Source organism: Eschscholzia californica, unplaced genomic scaffold, assembly GCF_041429995.1.
Source record: "Eschscholzia californica isolate CP2 unplaced genomic scaffold, dmEscCali1.0.p SCAF_2, whole genome shotgun sequence".
Lineage (NCBI taxonomy): Eukaryota > Viridiplantae > Streptophyta > Magnoliopsida > Ranunculales > Papaveraceae > Eschscholzia > Eschscholzia californica.
Genome location: NW_028238309.1, coordinates 21378687 through 21395541, shown reverse-complemented (window position 1 = coordinate 21395541; position 16855 = coordinate 21378687). Strand labels below are relative to the sequence as shown.

Genomic DNA, 16855 nt, shown 5'->3' with positions numbered 1-16855 from the left:
AAAATATATCATCAAATAATTGTTATTGACTTTCATGGGCACCTGTATATATGTGGATGATGATATATAATCATTATTATTATTATTATGTTGTCATATGAAATAACAACTTTTTTATATTATTTCAAAAAAAAATGTTTTTTAAACTTATCTAGACATCTGGTTATCCGTGTATTGATGATAATATTATTATTTTATTATATTAGATAACATATTTTAACTCCTATTTCAAAATACACTTTAGGATTTTTCGTGGACATCTGAATATATGTGCACATTGCCTCATATGTATAAAAATAATAATAATAATTAATAATAATAATAATAAAAGTAACATATTTTTATAGATATTTCAACACTATATTTTTATGGATGTTTCAACACTATATTTTTATAATTATCTTAAATTTTTTATATATTTTTATGGGCATCTTATTGTAATAATATTATTATTATTATCTTATAATATGAAGTAACAAATGAGAATCCAAAAAAAAAAAATATGAAGTAACATATTTTTATAGATATTTCAACACTATATTTTTTATTTTCGTATACATTGATGGACAATTGACGGATACCTATTATAATAACTAGGTATAGTCCGTCGTGCCTTCGGCACGATGCAATCTTTTTCCAAAATAAAATAAGTTAACTTTTATAACCTTGACTCGGAATTTGAATATCACAAAAAACTTATTTAGTAAATTCAACAAAAATAGAATACAACAGAGTCAATTATAGATGTGAGAAATTGGAGGTGACATCCACAAAATTGAGAACATGAGAAATATATAATGTAATGGTTATGTATTAAATTGTTTTGGAGGTGAAGAAATTTGATGTATATTTATGTTCAGTCTGATTATAATCTAAACAATATGATCTTATTTTCCTTTAGATGTCATCCGTACATAGATAAAATTTAGATTGCAAAGAAACTGGATAGACTTGGTGTTATTTCATCAAATGATATATTTCTTGCATATTCAGACTCACCCTGAAAATCCCAAGACAAGTACAAATATATGTAAATTGACATGGATATTTTTTTATCTTAGTAATTTTTCTTTGATAGTTTGGTACTACTCCCTTGCCTGGGTTATGTGGACGGACAAGATTTAGAAGAGAAAGTTAAACATCAATCTCTCAACCCGGTCGGGAGAGTGGCTGGGCAGAAGGTCCCTTTCCAACTGGTAAATTGTAGGAGGCTAATAAACAGGCCCCCGGTCACATTCGAGAGCTAAACGAGAGATTAGGTACCTTCCATGTTTTGATTCTAGCTCCATTTGTAGATCGAGTTAATTTACAATTGTGCACAAATATATTTTCCACCTTCTCATGAGCTCCATTTGCTCCTAAGCTTCTAACACTGCATTTTTTTTTCCATCGTTATTTGGTGGTGCTTTTGGGTTAAGAAAACGCAAGAGTTTCACGTGACAAGTTTAAAAGTTAGATTGTCTGTGTCCGAGGCTCTAGATACTTTAACTCAATTCATTTTGGACAGTATTGTTCTCTTGGAAATTGGTAATTGCTAACATGGTACTATTTCAACGGTGTTGTTCCCCGCTTGTATTATTTTCCTCCACTTTTAACAATTGGTGTAAGTAATGGGTTAAGTACTAGAAGATTTAGGAACAAACCTTATGCCATGTCCAGGGCCACAATGCACATTTGAGATGTTAATGAAATTAGAATCACCATTAATAGCAACACAATCATCACCTAATATAAAACACAAAACCATAATTAAAAAAAAATCAAATATAAATAAAAATCAAAATAAGAAAAGGGTATGAAAGGGTAAAGTTGTAAAACGTACCGGTCGAAAAAGAGGAGTCTTTTACTAGAATGTATTTTGATTGACCGATGTCAATGCCATCAGTGTTAGGACTATCTTGAGGAGCAGTTACAGATATGTTAGAAATGGTAGCATTGTCGCATTTTGTTATGGAGATATGACCTTTCTGGCTGTTCCTAAATTTCAACCCACTTAAATGAAGTCCATTACACTCCTCTATTCTTAGTGCCTAAAACCCACAAAAGAGAAATATCAATAATTCAAGTTGTGTGATTATATTTCATCAAAAAAAGTTGTGTGCTTATGTCTTACTTTGTTGGAATTGTTATTCTTGCAAGTTGTGTGATTATATTTCCACAAATTTATTTTGTATCTAAGATTATTTTTATTAGAACTCTGATTCATTTGAAATGAGTAGTAGAGACTACGAGTTCATCCCAAGGACCTATATAGCCGTATAGGTATAAAATAAACTAGTTGTTGATACGTGTTTGACTTCAATAGACAATATTTTCTAGCACAAAACTAAATTTGGGGCCGAATAAGGTGGAGGTTGGGGAAGGGTAGGCATTGAGGTTAAGGTTTCACCTTCTGCTACTAACATGAAGCGGAAAACATGAGTTTTATATGTACAAACGTCAACCCAGCTCTACGGATACATCCTTCACATGAGGAGAGGGTTGGCGAGTTGAGCTGCCCTATGTACATTCACATTTTGTCCAAAGAAAAATGAAAAAGTTCGACTCTAATGCTAGAGAGAGTATTAAGATTTAGAATTAGATTTGTTTGTAGATAAGCAGTGGAGACAACTCTAACAAATCAAGGTTACCGTTGCTCGTTCAGGTTCCTGCAAATAAACAAATCAAATATCAGAATCAATTACATATTAGATAAAAAAAAGTTAGAGTTTTAGGAAAAGAATGAAATGAAATCTAAATTTTGACAAAGGAAAAGGAGAAGATTAGAAATAAAGAAAGAAGAAACAAAAGGTATACATTACATATGAGTTTTCAGAGGTGGACATTAGATCCCACCAAGCAGAACCTTGTCCATCAATTTCGCCTGATCCATAAATGGTTAGCCCTTTCACTTTAGATAATATAATCCATCCTTTTTTACCCTTATTCTCATCCCACAATTCAATTTGGTTTGGTGCCATTATTTTCCCCAAAATCTGCACATACAATGTAATATTGCTAATTTGCTATTAAGGATTTCCAATCAATGTCTAAAAAATTTTAAAACTTATGGAAGCCATTATTATAAGGAAAATGATCCTCATCCTGGTACGAAACCCGGCCGAAACTCGGCGGGGTGACGTGTCCTCTCTAGATCACAGCCCGACACGTCACCCCGCCGGGTTTCGGCGCGTGTCGGGGATGTGTATCACGGTTGTTATTATAAGCCAAAAATAGGTGTTATAATATATGGTCAAATATTACCTGTAAATGAATGTCTTGAGAAGTGCATGGACCTTTCAAAGTTATATGACTCAACAAAAATGTCTTGTATGATGATACTTTAAGGGTTGGAGAAGCTATATTTGTTCTACAAATATCTCTCCATGCTTTTAAGAAAGCCTACATGTAAATTAGGGTAAAAATTGTAAATCTTACATAATTAACAAAAGCTATCTGAATCAAGCTCTATATCATGAACATACGTTTTTGTTATTTTCTCTGGTAATTTTTCATTCAAAAAGCCCTAATGTTCTAATTTTTTTTTTTTCTCTCTCTATCTATCTCTATATCTTGAACAACTAAGAGATTTGGTTAATGTGTGATATTACTTTGTTTTGGACAGATGGTAAAGCCTACTTCATCAAAACAATCAAGTAAGAAAGTATCCATTGATGAACCTCGGTCTAGCAGATCGAAGACAGTTATTGAAGAACAAGTAAGTAGAAGAATGAGCCCTAGAAAAAAGGTATGTAACTGAAAACTTTAACTATTTTCTGTTTCATAAACTTATTCCGAGTACATAATAATATTTCCTGTAGATTGATCTGTTTCATAAAGTTGTGTACTGGTACAACCAAATAGTTCCAGTAAACCAGTTGATTTCTTGTACACTGGATAGTTTCAAAAAAATTATCCAGAATACTTAACTATGTAAGACATAGATAAATTTCCAAAAAATTCAACTCTTTCTTATGTGAGTGGTTTGTAGTTTTTTTTTTATAAAGCTGTATATTTTACAAAGAGGAATTCGCAGAAAATTTTACTACGTACTAGTACAACAAAATAGTTGTAGTAAACCAGTTGATTTCTGGTAGAACAAAATAGCTGCAGTAAATCAGTTGATTTCCTGTACACTGAATGGTTACCATAGTTAAGTTTTCTTTATGAAACACACAGATGATTGCCAGAAAATTCAATTCTTTCTAATGTCAGTGGTTTGTAATTTTTTCAGGTCTCACAAGATGATACCTTAACAGTGGTGCCACAAACAAAAGGAAAGAGAAAAATGGCAAATGTAAAACCTGAAGGAAGGCCAAAAAAGAAGACACAACAAGCTGTACCTGAAGGTGACTCTGCAAGTGCCTGGCTTGGCTCTTTAAGTGAGCCAAAAAATAGACCCGAAAATTTGGCAACCAAGTTGTCCAAGGTGTACAAGATTTCTCTTAAAAACACATGGACCCAGTTGAAAGTAACATATCCAAAATTGACAAGCAGGCAGAAGGAGTTGCTTGCAGAGTCTCCCTTCAACAACTTGGTGAACGCGTTTATAAATGTCAAGATTGGCTTAGACAGCACAAGTCGACCAAACAAGGCGATTTTTAAACTCCTCTGCTTGTATTCCTCTTCGACAGAAACTTTCAACCTCGCTGGCAAAATGTTAAAGCTGAAGCCTCAGGATGTTTCTGTGATTCTTGGCATGCCATTGAGAGGGGAGGTAACAGAGGTTTTCCCAACCACCAAAGTACTCAAGAAACCACAAGTAGATTTTTGTAAAAAGTACTTCGGAGAGGTGCCTCCAAAAGTGACATGCATTAAAATAGCTAATGCAATGAGAAAGGCGGTTGGGGAAGAGGATGAGATGGATGCCATCAGGTTCATAATCATGTTTATTGCTGCCAATGTTTTATTTCCTTCAACAACAGGGTACTCGATTCCAGCACAGATTCCGCTCTACCTGGAATCAATGGAAACAATTCACAGTTATAATTGGCCAGTGGTGGTGCACCAATACATGATAAACCACATGAATAAGCACCCGAACGACCTAATTAGAGCTTCAGACTGCCTACTACTCCTGCCTGTGAGTATGTTTAAGTTCATTTCAATTATATATTAGAATTGAAGTGCCTTATTGAATTTACAAATGTGTTCGTCTTATTTAAAGCTATGGTTCTGTGAGCATACTCTATACTATGAAAGAGAGGAGAGGTATAAAGATGAAATCCCAAGGATTGTAAGGTGGTGTCTGTTGAAAATAACTGAAACGTTTGACGAGAAACTAGCCAGTCTGACATCTGAACAAGTATAAAATAACATTTACATACCAGTAAACTTGTGGGTTTAATGTAAACTAACTTATGTACTGGAAACTTATTGGTTTACTGGAAACTTATTGGTTTAGAAACTTATTGTTTTACTGATATGGTTATTACTGAAATGTTTTTCATTTTCTTTCAAGTAAGTGAAGCTTTTGTTTTCCCCCTCAACGAAGAAGAAACCAAGTTCGTGCAAACAATAGAGACCAAGTCCAACGTAAGTGACTTCATTCTTGAGATTGACCAACTTAAGCTAAGAAATGACCAGCTGGAGAAAGAGAATGAAAAGCTTAGGAAAGAAAATGAAGAACTTCAGGCAGAACTGGCAGAAGCTATTGAAGAGAGGGACGATGCATTCAAAGGATATTCAGATCTACTGGCAGAGGGAATGATTCCAGTAGCCACTTATGTTCGATCAGCGGAAAGCATTTTAGTGCATTTAATGGAAATGAATACAGAGAAAGCACCAGAACAACAACAGGAGGCTCAGGAGAAAGAGAAAAAAGAGGAGAAAGTAAAGGAAAAGGGTAAAGAGAGTAAGGAAGTTTCAGGAAAAGAAGTTGCAGGAAAAGGTAAAGAAGTTGAAGGAAAGGAAGATAAGGGAAAAGGTAAAGAAGTTGCAGGAAAGGAAGATGCAGTAAAGGGGGGAAAATTGCAGGAAAAGAGTAAAGAAGTTGCAGGAAAGGAAGATAAGAAAAAAGGTAAAGTGAGTAATGAGGAAATTTCCGAAAGTGGAGAAGAAGATACGGATGATGAAGAAGGTGAGGAAGAAGAGGCTGAAGAAGATGATGCTGAAGAAGATGATGGTGAAGAAGATGATGCTGAAGAAGATGATGGTGAAGAAGATGATGATGAGAACAGTGAGGAAGATGATTCAGAAGGCAGTAAAGAAGAAAAAGAAGAAGATGAAGCGAGTGAGGAAGAACAGGATGAAGATGAGGAGACAAAGGATGAAAAAAAGGAAAAAAGCAAGGGTGCACGCAAAGCTGCGAAAAAAGGCAAACTCTAATTTCAGATTAAGAATTTATTTTGGTTTAATCTAATATTGTTCTCTACATTTAGTATTCAGTTAGTTTCACGTGTTTTTATTCTTATTCCAAAAATAGTAAACAATTGGCAGGTTTTAAGTATTGAAATTCTAATTAGTAGAATTAGATCCTCTATAGGAAACTTTTTGATTCACAGTAAATTATTCTATGTCTCAGAAATGACTTAGTGTTGTTTACACTGAAGTTATATCAGACAATTATCTTAACCCACAATTTTGTACGTAACTTTACTAAATGGCCCTCAAAATCAAGTTTAAAATTCTTCTTTTATATCCATTTATAACAAAAATAAGTAAAGATGATTCTGATGAAGAGGAGATCCAAATAAATTTGTCAAGTGAGGAGGGGGGCTGGGTTGAAGATACAATGGAAAAGGAGTTGCCAAAAGAAAGAGGTAACGTTCTGATATTAAGTTGTCCCCACCATTAAGTTTTGTTCGGAATTTAGAAATTTAATACTCCACATGTAATTTATTTACAGATTATAATGTAAAGAGGATGGTGGATCCAAACAATGATTATCCTAGTTTTGATCTCAACATGGAACTCCAGACGCAACTAATTGAGTGGACTCCACCAAAGAAGTCTCCCGTGCAAATTGAAGAAGGTGAAGAGTGTACACCCAAGGCCCAAAATTTCGACTATATCGCTGAAATGGGAAGACAATCAGTGGAAGAAGTGTCCGCAAACATGAGACAGTTTCAATCACCCCATGTAAGCCCTCCCAAAAGAGTAGCATCCAAAAAAGGGAAAGGGTCTTCGCCAGTACCAACATCACTTGTGAAGAGGATTAAGAATAATCCAAGGGTGAGGAGGAAAACGGAAAAAGGAACAAGTGAAGTCCCGGTTATTGATTTGGAGATGATTAAACTGAAGAAAGAACCCCGTGGGAAATTGAGTAACTGGAGAATAGGGGGGATATGGCCATATGTGAAAGACACTGAAACCATTGATGGAAGAGTTCATGAAAAATGGATGGACAAGGTATTATCTATTCCTTCATAATTTTTTTGGTTCAGAATTTTTTTTTCAGACAGAAAATTTGTGTGTATCTGGTACACAGGAAGGTTCCGGGTAAACTGGTTTGTGGTTAGTAAACAAGCCAGTTTCTAGTTAATTATTCTGAGTGACTAATGAATTCTACTTTGTCTTGTACAACCTCGATGTCTGGAACAAGGAACAACATCACTGCCTAACAGCAAAAGATTTAGACGAGCTGATGATGAATAGAGGTTGTGACTCTCAAATAATTGATTGGTTTGCAGACAACTTAATGTTGGCAGATTCGAACATCGACCGTGAAGTGCTTTTCCTATCATTGTTGCTATTTGTAAGTTTCTTAGCCATTACTATAATAAATTTGAAGAGGATTTTGTGATTCACTAGTAAACTAAAAATGACACAATGCAGACAATGATAAGGCAGAAGCGCAGTGAAAGAACAATCAAAGCTAATTTAGATGATCGGATTAAGAAGCACTTCATCAAAGATCATACAACAATGTTGTGCGTTCCACTTAATTCAACATCCAGTGATGACTCTTTGGAGGGCCATCACTGGACTTTGTTGGTGTATGATTTTGGGGAGAACGAGTGGACGCACTTCAACTCCTTACTTCGTGACATCGACCTGGGAAACAGATGTAACTACAATGCAAAAGAATTAGCAGAAATCCTGGCAGCAAAGATGATAAAGATGAAGTGCGGAAGGAAAAAAATTGCCTCAAAAATCCCATTCATTAAAGATGTTGAATGCCCCCAACAAGGGGACAGGTGAGCCCAGATTTTGGGCCATTACAATACTATGTTATTCCGTACATGAAACTAACTGTGTGTTCCTCAAATTTTAAAAACAAACAGTCCTGATTGCGGTCTCTACGTAATGATAAAGATGGAAGAAATAAAGCATCAAGCATAATTACCCGCCAAAGTGCTCGCAAAAAGAACAATATGAAGACAGAGCAAGGAGAAAGAGGGCAGAAGTAACCTACCAAATTTTGGAGGAGTCAAAGGACGGATGGAGGAGGAGTATTGTAGAAGAAAACTAAAAATTTAAATATCTAAAAGTTTATGTGTTTTTTTGTTAAGTTTACTTAGGAACGGATTATATGGTGAAATATTAATGGTTTGTGACTTAGAACATTGACATATTTTTTATCATTGTTTTGTTAAGTTCATTAATCGAAGTACAAAAGTGTCTAACTACAACATGTTCTCGGAAACAATTCAATGTCCAATACATTACTAAATTTACGTTAAACATAAATTGGAAACTCAAAACATAGAGACAGTAAATTTACAAGCTTCACTTTAGTACACAAATAATGTTCAATGTCCAACACATTACCAGATTCACTGGAAACAAAGATAGAATCCTGAAAAACACAGGCATAGGTTGCAATGTTAACAAAAACACAGACATAGGTTGCAGAAGGAAACATAGAGACATAGAGACAGTACATTTTCAAAATTCCAGGAAACAGTTCAATGTCCAACACATTACTAAATTTACTCGAAACAAGATAGAATCCTGAAAACAAGATAGCATCCTGAAAACATAGGTTGGTGGCACTAAATAACTAACTTATGTGCCACATAAGTTACACAAAAAAAGAACAGCAGAATGTTAACAAAAACACACACTCTCTTCATAATCTGAAAAACTTCAACACTGTAGAAGCTATTCAAAATTGTAGAATGTCCGGTGCACACTCTTCCCCTGCTCAAATGAAGAACATTTACAATCACTAAATAGGTTTGTTGCACGAAGCACTGTTGTGATAAGAGAGTTGTTTACATCAACCACATACCCTCTATCTTTTTCGAAGGTTCCCGGAACTTTCAATCCTAACAGTTCGCGGTCTTCCGGGACGCTTCTTGGTTAAGGGAGGAAGTATCATGTTGGCTTTATCGAAAGATTTTGGTGCATCAAAAGTAGGGACAGGGTTGATGTAAAGACTGTAGGTCTTACAATAAGCGTCCGTTGTGACAGCAGGATCAAAAAACTTTGAGGAATCACCTCCATGCACTTTAATACACAAGATAGCATGTTCACATGGAATACCTTGAACTTGCCACTTACGACATGAGCAAGTCAGATTAGCAAGATCAACGGAGTGGCTGGGGTTCGACATAACTTCATATTTGAATTCAGAAGACTGAAGACATTTCTAACTGCAGGCAACATTAAATCTGGACTTCATTGTCTCATTGACTTTTGGGCATAGGAATGAGTTCCAGAAGGACGATTCAATCCTTCGATCGTTCATCATGTTCATTATTTTTACCCGCAACATATCGAGCATGACCGAAATGGGAAGAACTCTCTCGTTCTTTACCCAAGAATTGAAAGACTCAGATAGAGAAGAACAAATCAAACCATACCTATTACCTGGAAAATACACATCGGCCCAGTTTTTAGGATTGACAGAGTACAAAAATGGTTGCACTCCATTGCCGCCCATGACAACAAGTTCTGTAGTGTACTTTTGAAAGTCCGGAACAGTTAGCGCCCGAGCCGCTTTAAATATTAGTGACTGGAAATAGTCAGACTTCTTGGCACCATTTTTGACACGTAAATTCATATTGTTGCGTAAATGCCATACACAATATGAATGGTGGGCCTCTGGGAATATGTTAGAAACTGCGTTTATAATACCATGGTGCCAATCAGACATAAACATCAACTCTGGACTACTAGCGACAACTCGTCCCAAATTGCAGAAAAACCAAGTCCAGTTTGGATCGTTCTCTACATCAACAACAGCGTAGGCAACAACAAACAATCCTGCAATGAATCAGTAATGAATCAGCGTAGGCAACAGACATTTATTTTATTTTCGTACCAGATAGTTTTCAGAAAACTGGGTAGTGGTCAGAAAATCAAGTAGTTTTTAGAAAACTATACTAGGACGTAAGTACCATCGTTTCCATTCTTTGCTACCGCTGCAAGTATGCATCCATTGTATTTGGTTTTGGCAAAGGTACCATCAACAAATATTAACGGTCGGCAGTGCTTGTAGCCTTCGATACTCGCTCCAAGAGCAATAAATATTCTAACAAAACGACGAGAAACTAGATAGACTTGAAGATCAATATGACTATTTGGGTTAGATCGAGATAGTGCATCCACATACCACTGGAGCTTCGCATATGAATCCTCTTCTTCACCATATGTTAAAGAAATAGCAGCATTTCGAGCTTTATATGAATAGTAGTAGCTAAGAGCTATACCATAATCCTTTTTAAATAATGTTATAATGTCTTTCGTACTCTTTGTAGGATTCTCTCGGATGTCATCAGCTATTAACTGGCTGACAGCTTCTGTTGACAGCCTAGGCTTACAGGAAGACAATACAAAATCATCACACGTATGGACAAGGTTGAAAGCTTTAAGAACAAACATGGAACGGGACTTCAGAGGAGCAACAACATGAATGGACCAACCACAGCTGGGGGTTTTGCATATACAAGTTATCCGGAATAGATCATTCTTAAGGAATTTATAATTGTATCCATGTTTTATGGAATATCGACTAAGAGCTTGTCGAAACGCAGGAGCACCCCCGGGAAATTCCTGCCCAATGGATGTAAAAACTTCTGGCCAACTATCTGATCGTAGAGGTTCACTCCTAACGAGCGCAGTAGATGCCTCAGAATGAGTTGTTGAGGAGGGAGAGATAAAATCTTGTGGGAAACTGCATGAAACATAACAATTGTCAATTGCCAGAAAATCTAGTTGACATAAAATCTTTCTGGTTTCCAGAAACCTGTTAGTGCACCGGAAACCAAATAGTTTATTGTAAACAAGACTACGAACATATATGAATAGGGTAATTCTTATTTTATAGGAAACTGAGTTTATTGTAAACAACCATTAGGTGTCCAGTGCAAAGTGGATAAGTTCTAATCTAATGGGAAATAATATGAATAGGAACTATCAAGTTTACAGTTAACCAGGTAGTTTACCAGAAACAGACTAGTTTTACGGGAAACATCGACTTTACGAAAACAAACACAATTTACACACGTATATGGTTAGAGAACTATCTAGTTGACAACAGATCATCTTGTTTACTAGAAACCAGTTGGTTTACTGAAAATCAAAGAGTTAACTGTAAATAAGACAATTTACGCACTTATCTAAATAGGGTAATTACTACTTTATAGGAAACCAGATTGTACAATGGAAATCAATGAGTTTACTATGAATTATTATGCAATATGAGGAGTATTAAAGTAGACTACCACTGTCTTTCCTGTTGAGCATATCTAGCGTGTGCTACAGCTACAGGAGGAGGGGTAGAACAGAAAAAGTTGCGCTCCACCCTGAGTAGTTCAAGTAAACATTGATTCAAGTAATCATTGTAAAAGAAAAAGAGAAGTACTAAAGAAAGTAACATAAACATCCATTCACCAGAGATGACCGGTTGATCCAACGTTCAAAAGCATTTGACTGAAAGGAAAACAGAAAAGAAAATGAGAATATGAATCTTGTTATCAACAAGGATTCAGTAATAACATAACAATATCAATTTACTTCCATACGTGAATGATACTGTGTTTGACAGGTTGATTATTTCTTCAAGGCCATCCATTATGTAACGCCAACAAATAAACCTGGAATATAAGAAAGTTTGAAAAAAAATCAGAAACATTCAGGGTGAAACCTTCAGGTTAAATATTCAGGAAAAATATGAGGAATTGGAATGACGGTAATGGTTTAGGAGAGCATTAATGTTTAACTAAGAAAGTCAGAAATATTCAGGTGAAATATTTAGTATAGTATTGAAGACAAAGAAGATAATGGTCTCATGGTTTCGGGTAAGCATTGAAGACAAAGGAATAAAAAATCAGAAAGTTTCACCTGAAAGAAGAAAACAAAGTCAGAGGAAGATAATGACCAATGTAGTTAACTTCCCAAAATCTCTGTATAAATAAGCTTCTCAGATGAAATCTTTCTAACTTATGGGCGGGCTTTCAAATTTTAGCTGAAAATTTGGCTGAAATTTTGAAATTTGAAAGAAATAGAGAGAGATGAAACTGTTTTGAGAAGGACTTAGAGAGAGAGAGAAGCAGAAAATAAGGAGATTTGGAGATATTTAGGTGTGATTGCAGGGATTTAGAGAGATTTTTGAAGCAATTAACGTCAAATCTCCATCCCTCATTAAATGGTATTAATTGCTCCCTCTCCATCACGCTGACAAAGGCGTCAGGAAGTAAGAGTGTTTTCAATGGAAGGGTAAAAGAGGGATTTTTAAAAATCTGTCACAGAAAAGTGTGAGCTGTCATAAGGCTTGGACTGGAAATGCATATTTGGCTGAGAAGGGACAAAACGCCCATTTCCCCCAAAAATTTGGACCAAACGCTCATTTTTTGTTTTCAGAAATAGGGGTTTGGTGGTTCGGGACTAGAAAATCACTAAGCACTCTCAAAGTGAAGATATTGTGTTTCTCCGGCGATTCAACAGCAAGGTTAGCTCCCTCCCTATCTCATTTCTCTTTCTACTTTTCAGATCCTTCCTGTCTTTCAATTGTTTATCAGCACCAGTATAGATTGGTTATTTCTAGGGTTTTTATTACATGTTTTGATTTTTTTTTTTCTACCACCTTGTACGCAGTTTCTGTTCCTCCATTTGACATTACTTTCATCCTCACTTTACTTTTTGTTATATAAAATTAGGGTTTCTTGATGGTATAAACAGTGGTGTTTGATGTGTGAATTAGGTTTGATGATTTTACTGTACTTTAAGTATGGTCTTATAATTCTTATTCTGATTGGTTCTAATGCCTAAGTTTAAAGTTTAAAACTTGGAAAAATGATTAGTTAAACAAACTTCCATACCCACATTTTAACATACTTAATTAGTACAAAACTGGTATTATTGTAGTATCAGTCCTATTTAAGAAGAAAATTAGGTTTTCGTGTTTTAGCAGTCTTGTACTCACAGTGTTTGACACTTCATGATAACGTTTGACACCTATTTGTTACATAGGTAAGAATTAGTACTGAATTAAGTAGTTCATTGTTTTCGTCGCTGTGAGGCAATAGATTCAAGTCTTTGCGTTAAGTTGTTTACGAGCTAGGACAGTATGACACTAGTAGCATTTTTGAAGTTGTAAGGTGCTAACTTTTCCCACATATCTGATGTCTTCCTGATCTGTATTCCATGATTTCCATGAGTATTACTATCATTGGCATTGTAATTATATGCAACTCGACATTGTGGTATGTGACTTGGGTACTCCTTTACTATTTATCCGTATAGATATGTGGGTAGTCATTTTTAGACACTCAGATTATGGACATTTTGTGTGTACGTGCACCGCAATGGAATAGAACTGTAAAGTACAACTCTATGTTTTTAGACTCTTTTATGTATCATGTAGTAGTACAAGTGATTGAATTAAGATTATAATTGCAAATCAAAATATAGGATAAGACAATCGTAATGTTGTTCCTGCTTTTGAGTTTTGAATTAAATTTTTTTTTTTTTTTTTACTTTGATCTGAATATTTGCATATTTTACCAGCTTGCAAAGAAAGGAGTACAATTTATAGCCCTTTTGGGACTCCATTCCTCATCCCCTTTTGACATCTCTACCGCATTCAACTGCTAAAACCCTTTGTTCTTCTTCAACTACTTTCTCTCTCTAAAACCAGAGATGAAACAAATGATTGCCCTAGGGTTTGAAGGGTCTGCTAACAAAATTGGAGTAGGAATCGTAACCTTAGATGGAACAATCTTATCAAACCCTCGTCATACATACATAACTCCTCCAGGTCATGGATTTCTTCCAAGAGAAACAGCTCAACACCATCTTCAACACATAATTCCACTGATCAAATCAGCCCTAAAATCAGCAAATATAACTTCAATTGATTCAATTGATTGTTTATGTTACACTAAAGGACCAGGAATGGGTGCTCCTCTTCAAGTATCAGCAATAGTTGTTAGAATACTTTCTCAACTATGGAAGAAACCAATTATTGGGGTTAATCATTGTGTTGCTCATATTGAAATGGGAAGGATTGTTACTGGTGCTGATGATCCTGTTGTTTTATATGTTAGTGGTGGAAATACTCAGGTTATTGCTTATAGTGAAGGAAAGTATCGAATTTTTGGGGAAACCATTGATATTGCTGTTGGAAATTGTTTAGATCGATTTGCTAGGGTTTTAACACTCTCTAATGATCCTAGCCCAGGTTATAACATTGAGCAGGTAATCTCTTTCATTCATTTGATTATTGTTATTAGTAGTAGTAGTAGTAGTACAAAACAAATAGAAAATTAGGTTTTCGGTTTTCAATTTGGAAATGTAGAACTATAAGAGAGAAAAAGGATTTCTCAAAGGAATTAGAAGACCATAAGAAAAAAGGCACCACCTTGATTTCAAGCCTTTTTTTTCCTTCTGAAACATTAAGATTCGAACCCTGGTCTCCCTAGTAGAGAGACACACAGTTACCATTTAACTAAAGTAGGCGCTTTTTCCTTACTTAGGTCTTATATCAATATTTACATTTTATATGTCGATCTTGTATATTTATGCACAATTGTGTTAGAGCCATCAAATACTACTGTAGACATCTTTGATGTATAGTGTTATTTACATGTAGGTACATTTATGTGGCATGATTACAGTTTTAGGATTTTATGATGTTCTAAAGATGACTATCTAATGTTCTCAATATCTTACATTATTGGAACATCTAATGGTGGTTTTTCGTTCGCGTGGATGTACCCACCACCAACCTTAATAGGTTGGTATATGTAGACTTGCTGTAAATATAGATGACGTTATAATTATGACTATGATATATGGGATTCGTGTTTAGCATTCTCGTACTCACAGTGTTTGACACTACATGATAACGTTTGACGCTTATTTTGTTACATAGGTAATAGTGATTAGTGAATTAAGTAGTTCATTGTTTTCGTCGCTGTGAGGCAATATATTCAAGTCTTTGTGTTAAGTTGTTTACGAGCTAGGACAGTATGACACTAGTAGCATTTTTGAAGTTGTAAGGTGCTACCTTTTCCCACATATCCGACGTCTTCTTGGTCTGTATTCCATCAGTATTACTATCATTGGCATTGTAATTGTATGGTATGTGACACGGTTACTCCTTTTTAGTATTTTTCCCGTGTTAGATAAGTGGGTAGTCATATTTTAGACACTCAGATTGTGAACATTTTGTGTGTAATGGGATAGAACTGTAAAGTACAACTCTATTTTTATACTCTTTTATGTATTATGTAGTAGTACTGGTGATTGATTAAGATTATAATCGCAAATCAAAATATAGGATAAGAAAATCGTAATGTTCCTGCCTTTGAGTTTTGAATTAAATTTCTCTTTTTTATTTTTTTACTTGGATATGAACATTGCATATTTTACCAGCTTGCGAAGAAAGGACTACAATTTATAGACCTTCCTTATGCAGTCAAAGGAATGGATGTTTCCTTTAGTGGAATATTAAGCTACATCGAAGCCACCGCCGTGGAGAAGCTAAAAAATAATGAATGTACTCCTGCGGATTTATGCTATTCATTGCAGGTAAGTAGTGATTGTTCTTTCTCCATATAGATACTATAGTAATAGAAAACTACACAAGCTTTGTAATTTTGAACACACTTATCATATCAGTGTGTTCGAAGTCAACCAAAATGATAATTTTACATTATTTGGTAATGGTGGGAGTTCGTTACTTATTTGAGAAGTTCCATTTTGCCTCTTTACCTTTGTAACGCTGTTTTTCGTGTTGTAATTGTGTTGACTGTCTTCTCCCCCAGAGAAAAGGTAACATTGTAGCTACCTTTTGTCGTAATTTTTTATCAGCCAACTGTTTTCTTTTTCTCTTTGCCTTTAGCAACAATCATGTGTCAAGAACAAAAAACCTTACTACGTTGTTTTTCCGCTTCATCTGTAATGACCGTGATTTTTGTCAAAAATTGGTAGGAAACATTGTTCGCGATGCTTGTAGAGATAACAGAGCGAGCAATGGCACATTGTGATAAGAAAGATGTACTTATCGTTGGAGGTGTGGGCTGCAATGAGCGATTACAAGAGATGATGAAAATAATGTGCTCCGAAAGAGGCGGAAACTTATTTGCAACAGATGACCGGTATTGCATCGACAATGGTGCAATGATCGCTTACACTGGACTCCTTGCTCACGCAAACGGTATATCGACTCCATTAGAGGATTCTACTTTCACTCAGAGATTCAGAACCGACGAAGTTGAAGCTGTATGGAGAAAATAATGACTCCAGTCCAATTTAGTAAAAGAATTTGAACCCGGTTTTGCCTCTTTGGGGCAGGTTTCTGAATTTCAAGTCGGTTTTTAAGAAGTAAATCTGGCGAAGCTGCCAATTTGTAACATTATTATTTTCTTACAAACTTTATTCAAGGATGACTATGTCTTTTCATTGTTTAGGGATGATTTGAACCATATTGTACTTGTAATTGTTATGTATTTTCGTGGTTCTTTTGGTTTTTTTCAATTGTTAA

The 16855-nt window shown here is 35.2% G+C and overlaps 3 protein-coding genes across 4 annotated transcripts; 2 read left to right on the top strand and 1 right to left on the bottom strand.

The window, feature by feature from the left end:
* Nucleotides 1-1615: 1615 nt before the first annotated feature.
* On the bottom strand, nucleotides 1616-2960 carry LOC147556872 (putative polygalacturonase At3g15720). The gene is made up of 4 exons (XM_086658719.1): nucleotides 2802-2960; nucleotides 2631-2648; nucleotides 1823-2030; nucleotides 1616-1725 (listed from the first exon to the last, which is right to left on the bottom strand). The coding sequence occupies exons 1-4, from the start codon at nucleotides 2958-2960 to the stop codon at nucleotides 1616-1618; spliced, it is 495 nt and encodes a 164-aa protein (XP_086514845.1).
* On the top strand, nucleotides 2778-5881 carry LOC147556871 (uncharacterized). Of its 2 annotated transcripts, XM_086657843.1 has the most exons (4): nucleotides 2778-3727; nucleotides 4214-5062; nucleotides 5147-5284; nucleotides 5441-5881. In XM_086657843.1, exons 1-4 carry the CDS (start codon nucleotides 3605-3607, stop codon nucleotides 5441-5443), a joined length of 1113 nt encoding a protein of 370 aa, XP_086513969.1. In that variant the 5' UTR covers nucleotides 2778-3604; the 3' UTR covers nucleotides 5444-5881. The 2 variants fall into 2 exon arrangements, with proteins under 2 accessions (XP_086513969.1, XP_086513968.1); XM_086657842.1 differs by lacking the exon at nucleotides 5441-5881 and having other exon boundaries at nucleotides 5147-5328.
* Nucleotides 5882-12572: 6691 nt separating this feature from the next.
* On the top strand, nucleotides 12573-16848 carry LOC147556870 (uncharacterized). Its single transcript, XM_086657840.1, has 4 exons — nucleotides 12573-12817; nucleotides 13876-14565; nucleotides 15745-15900; nucleotides 16303-16848. Exons 2-4 carry the CDS (start codon nucleotides 14008-14010, stop codon nucleotides 16606-16608), a joined length of 1020 nt encoding a protein of 339 aa, XP_086513966.1. The 5' UTR covers nucleotides 12573-12817; nucleotides 13876-14007; the 3' UTR covers nucleotides 16609-16848.
* Nucleotides 16849-16855: the final 7 nt, after the last annotated feature.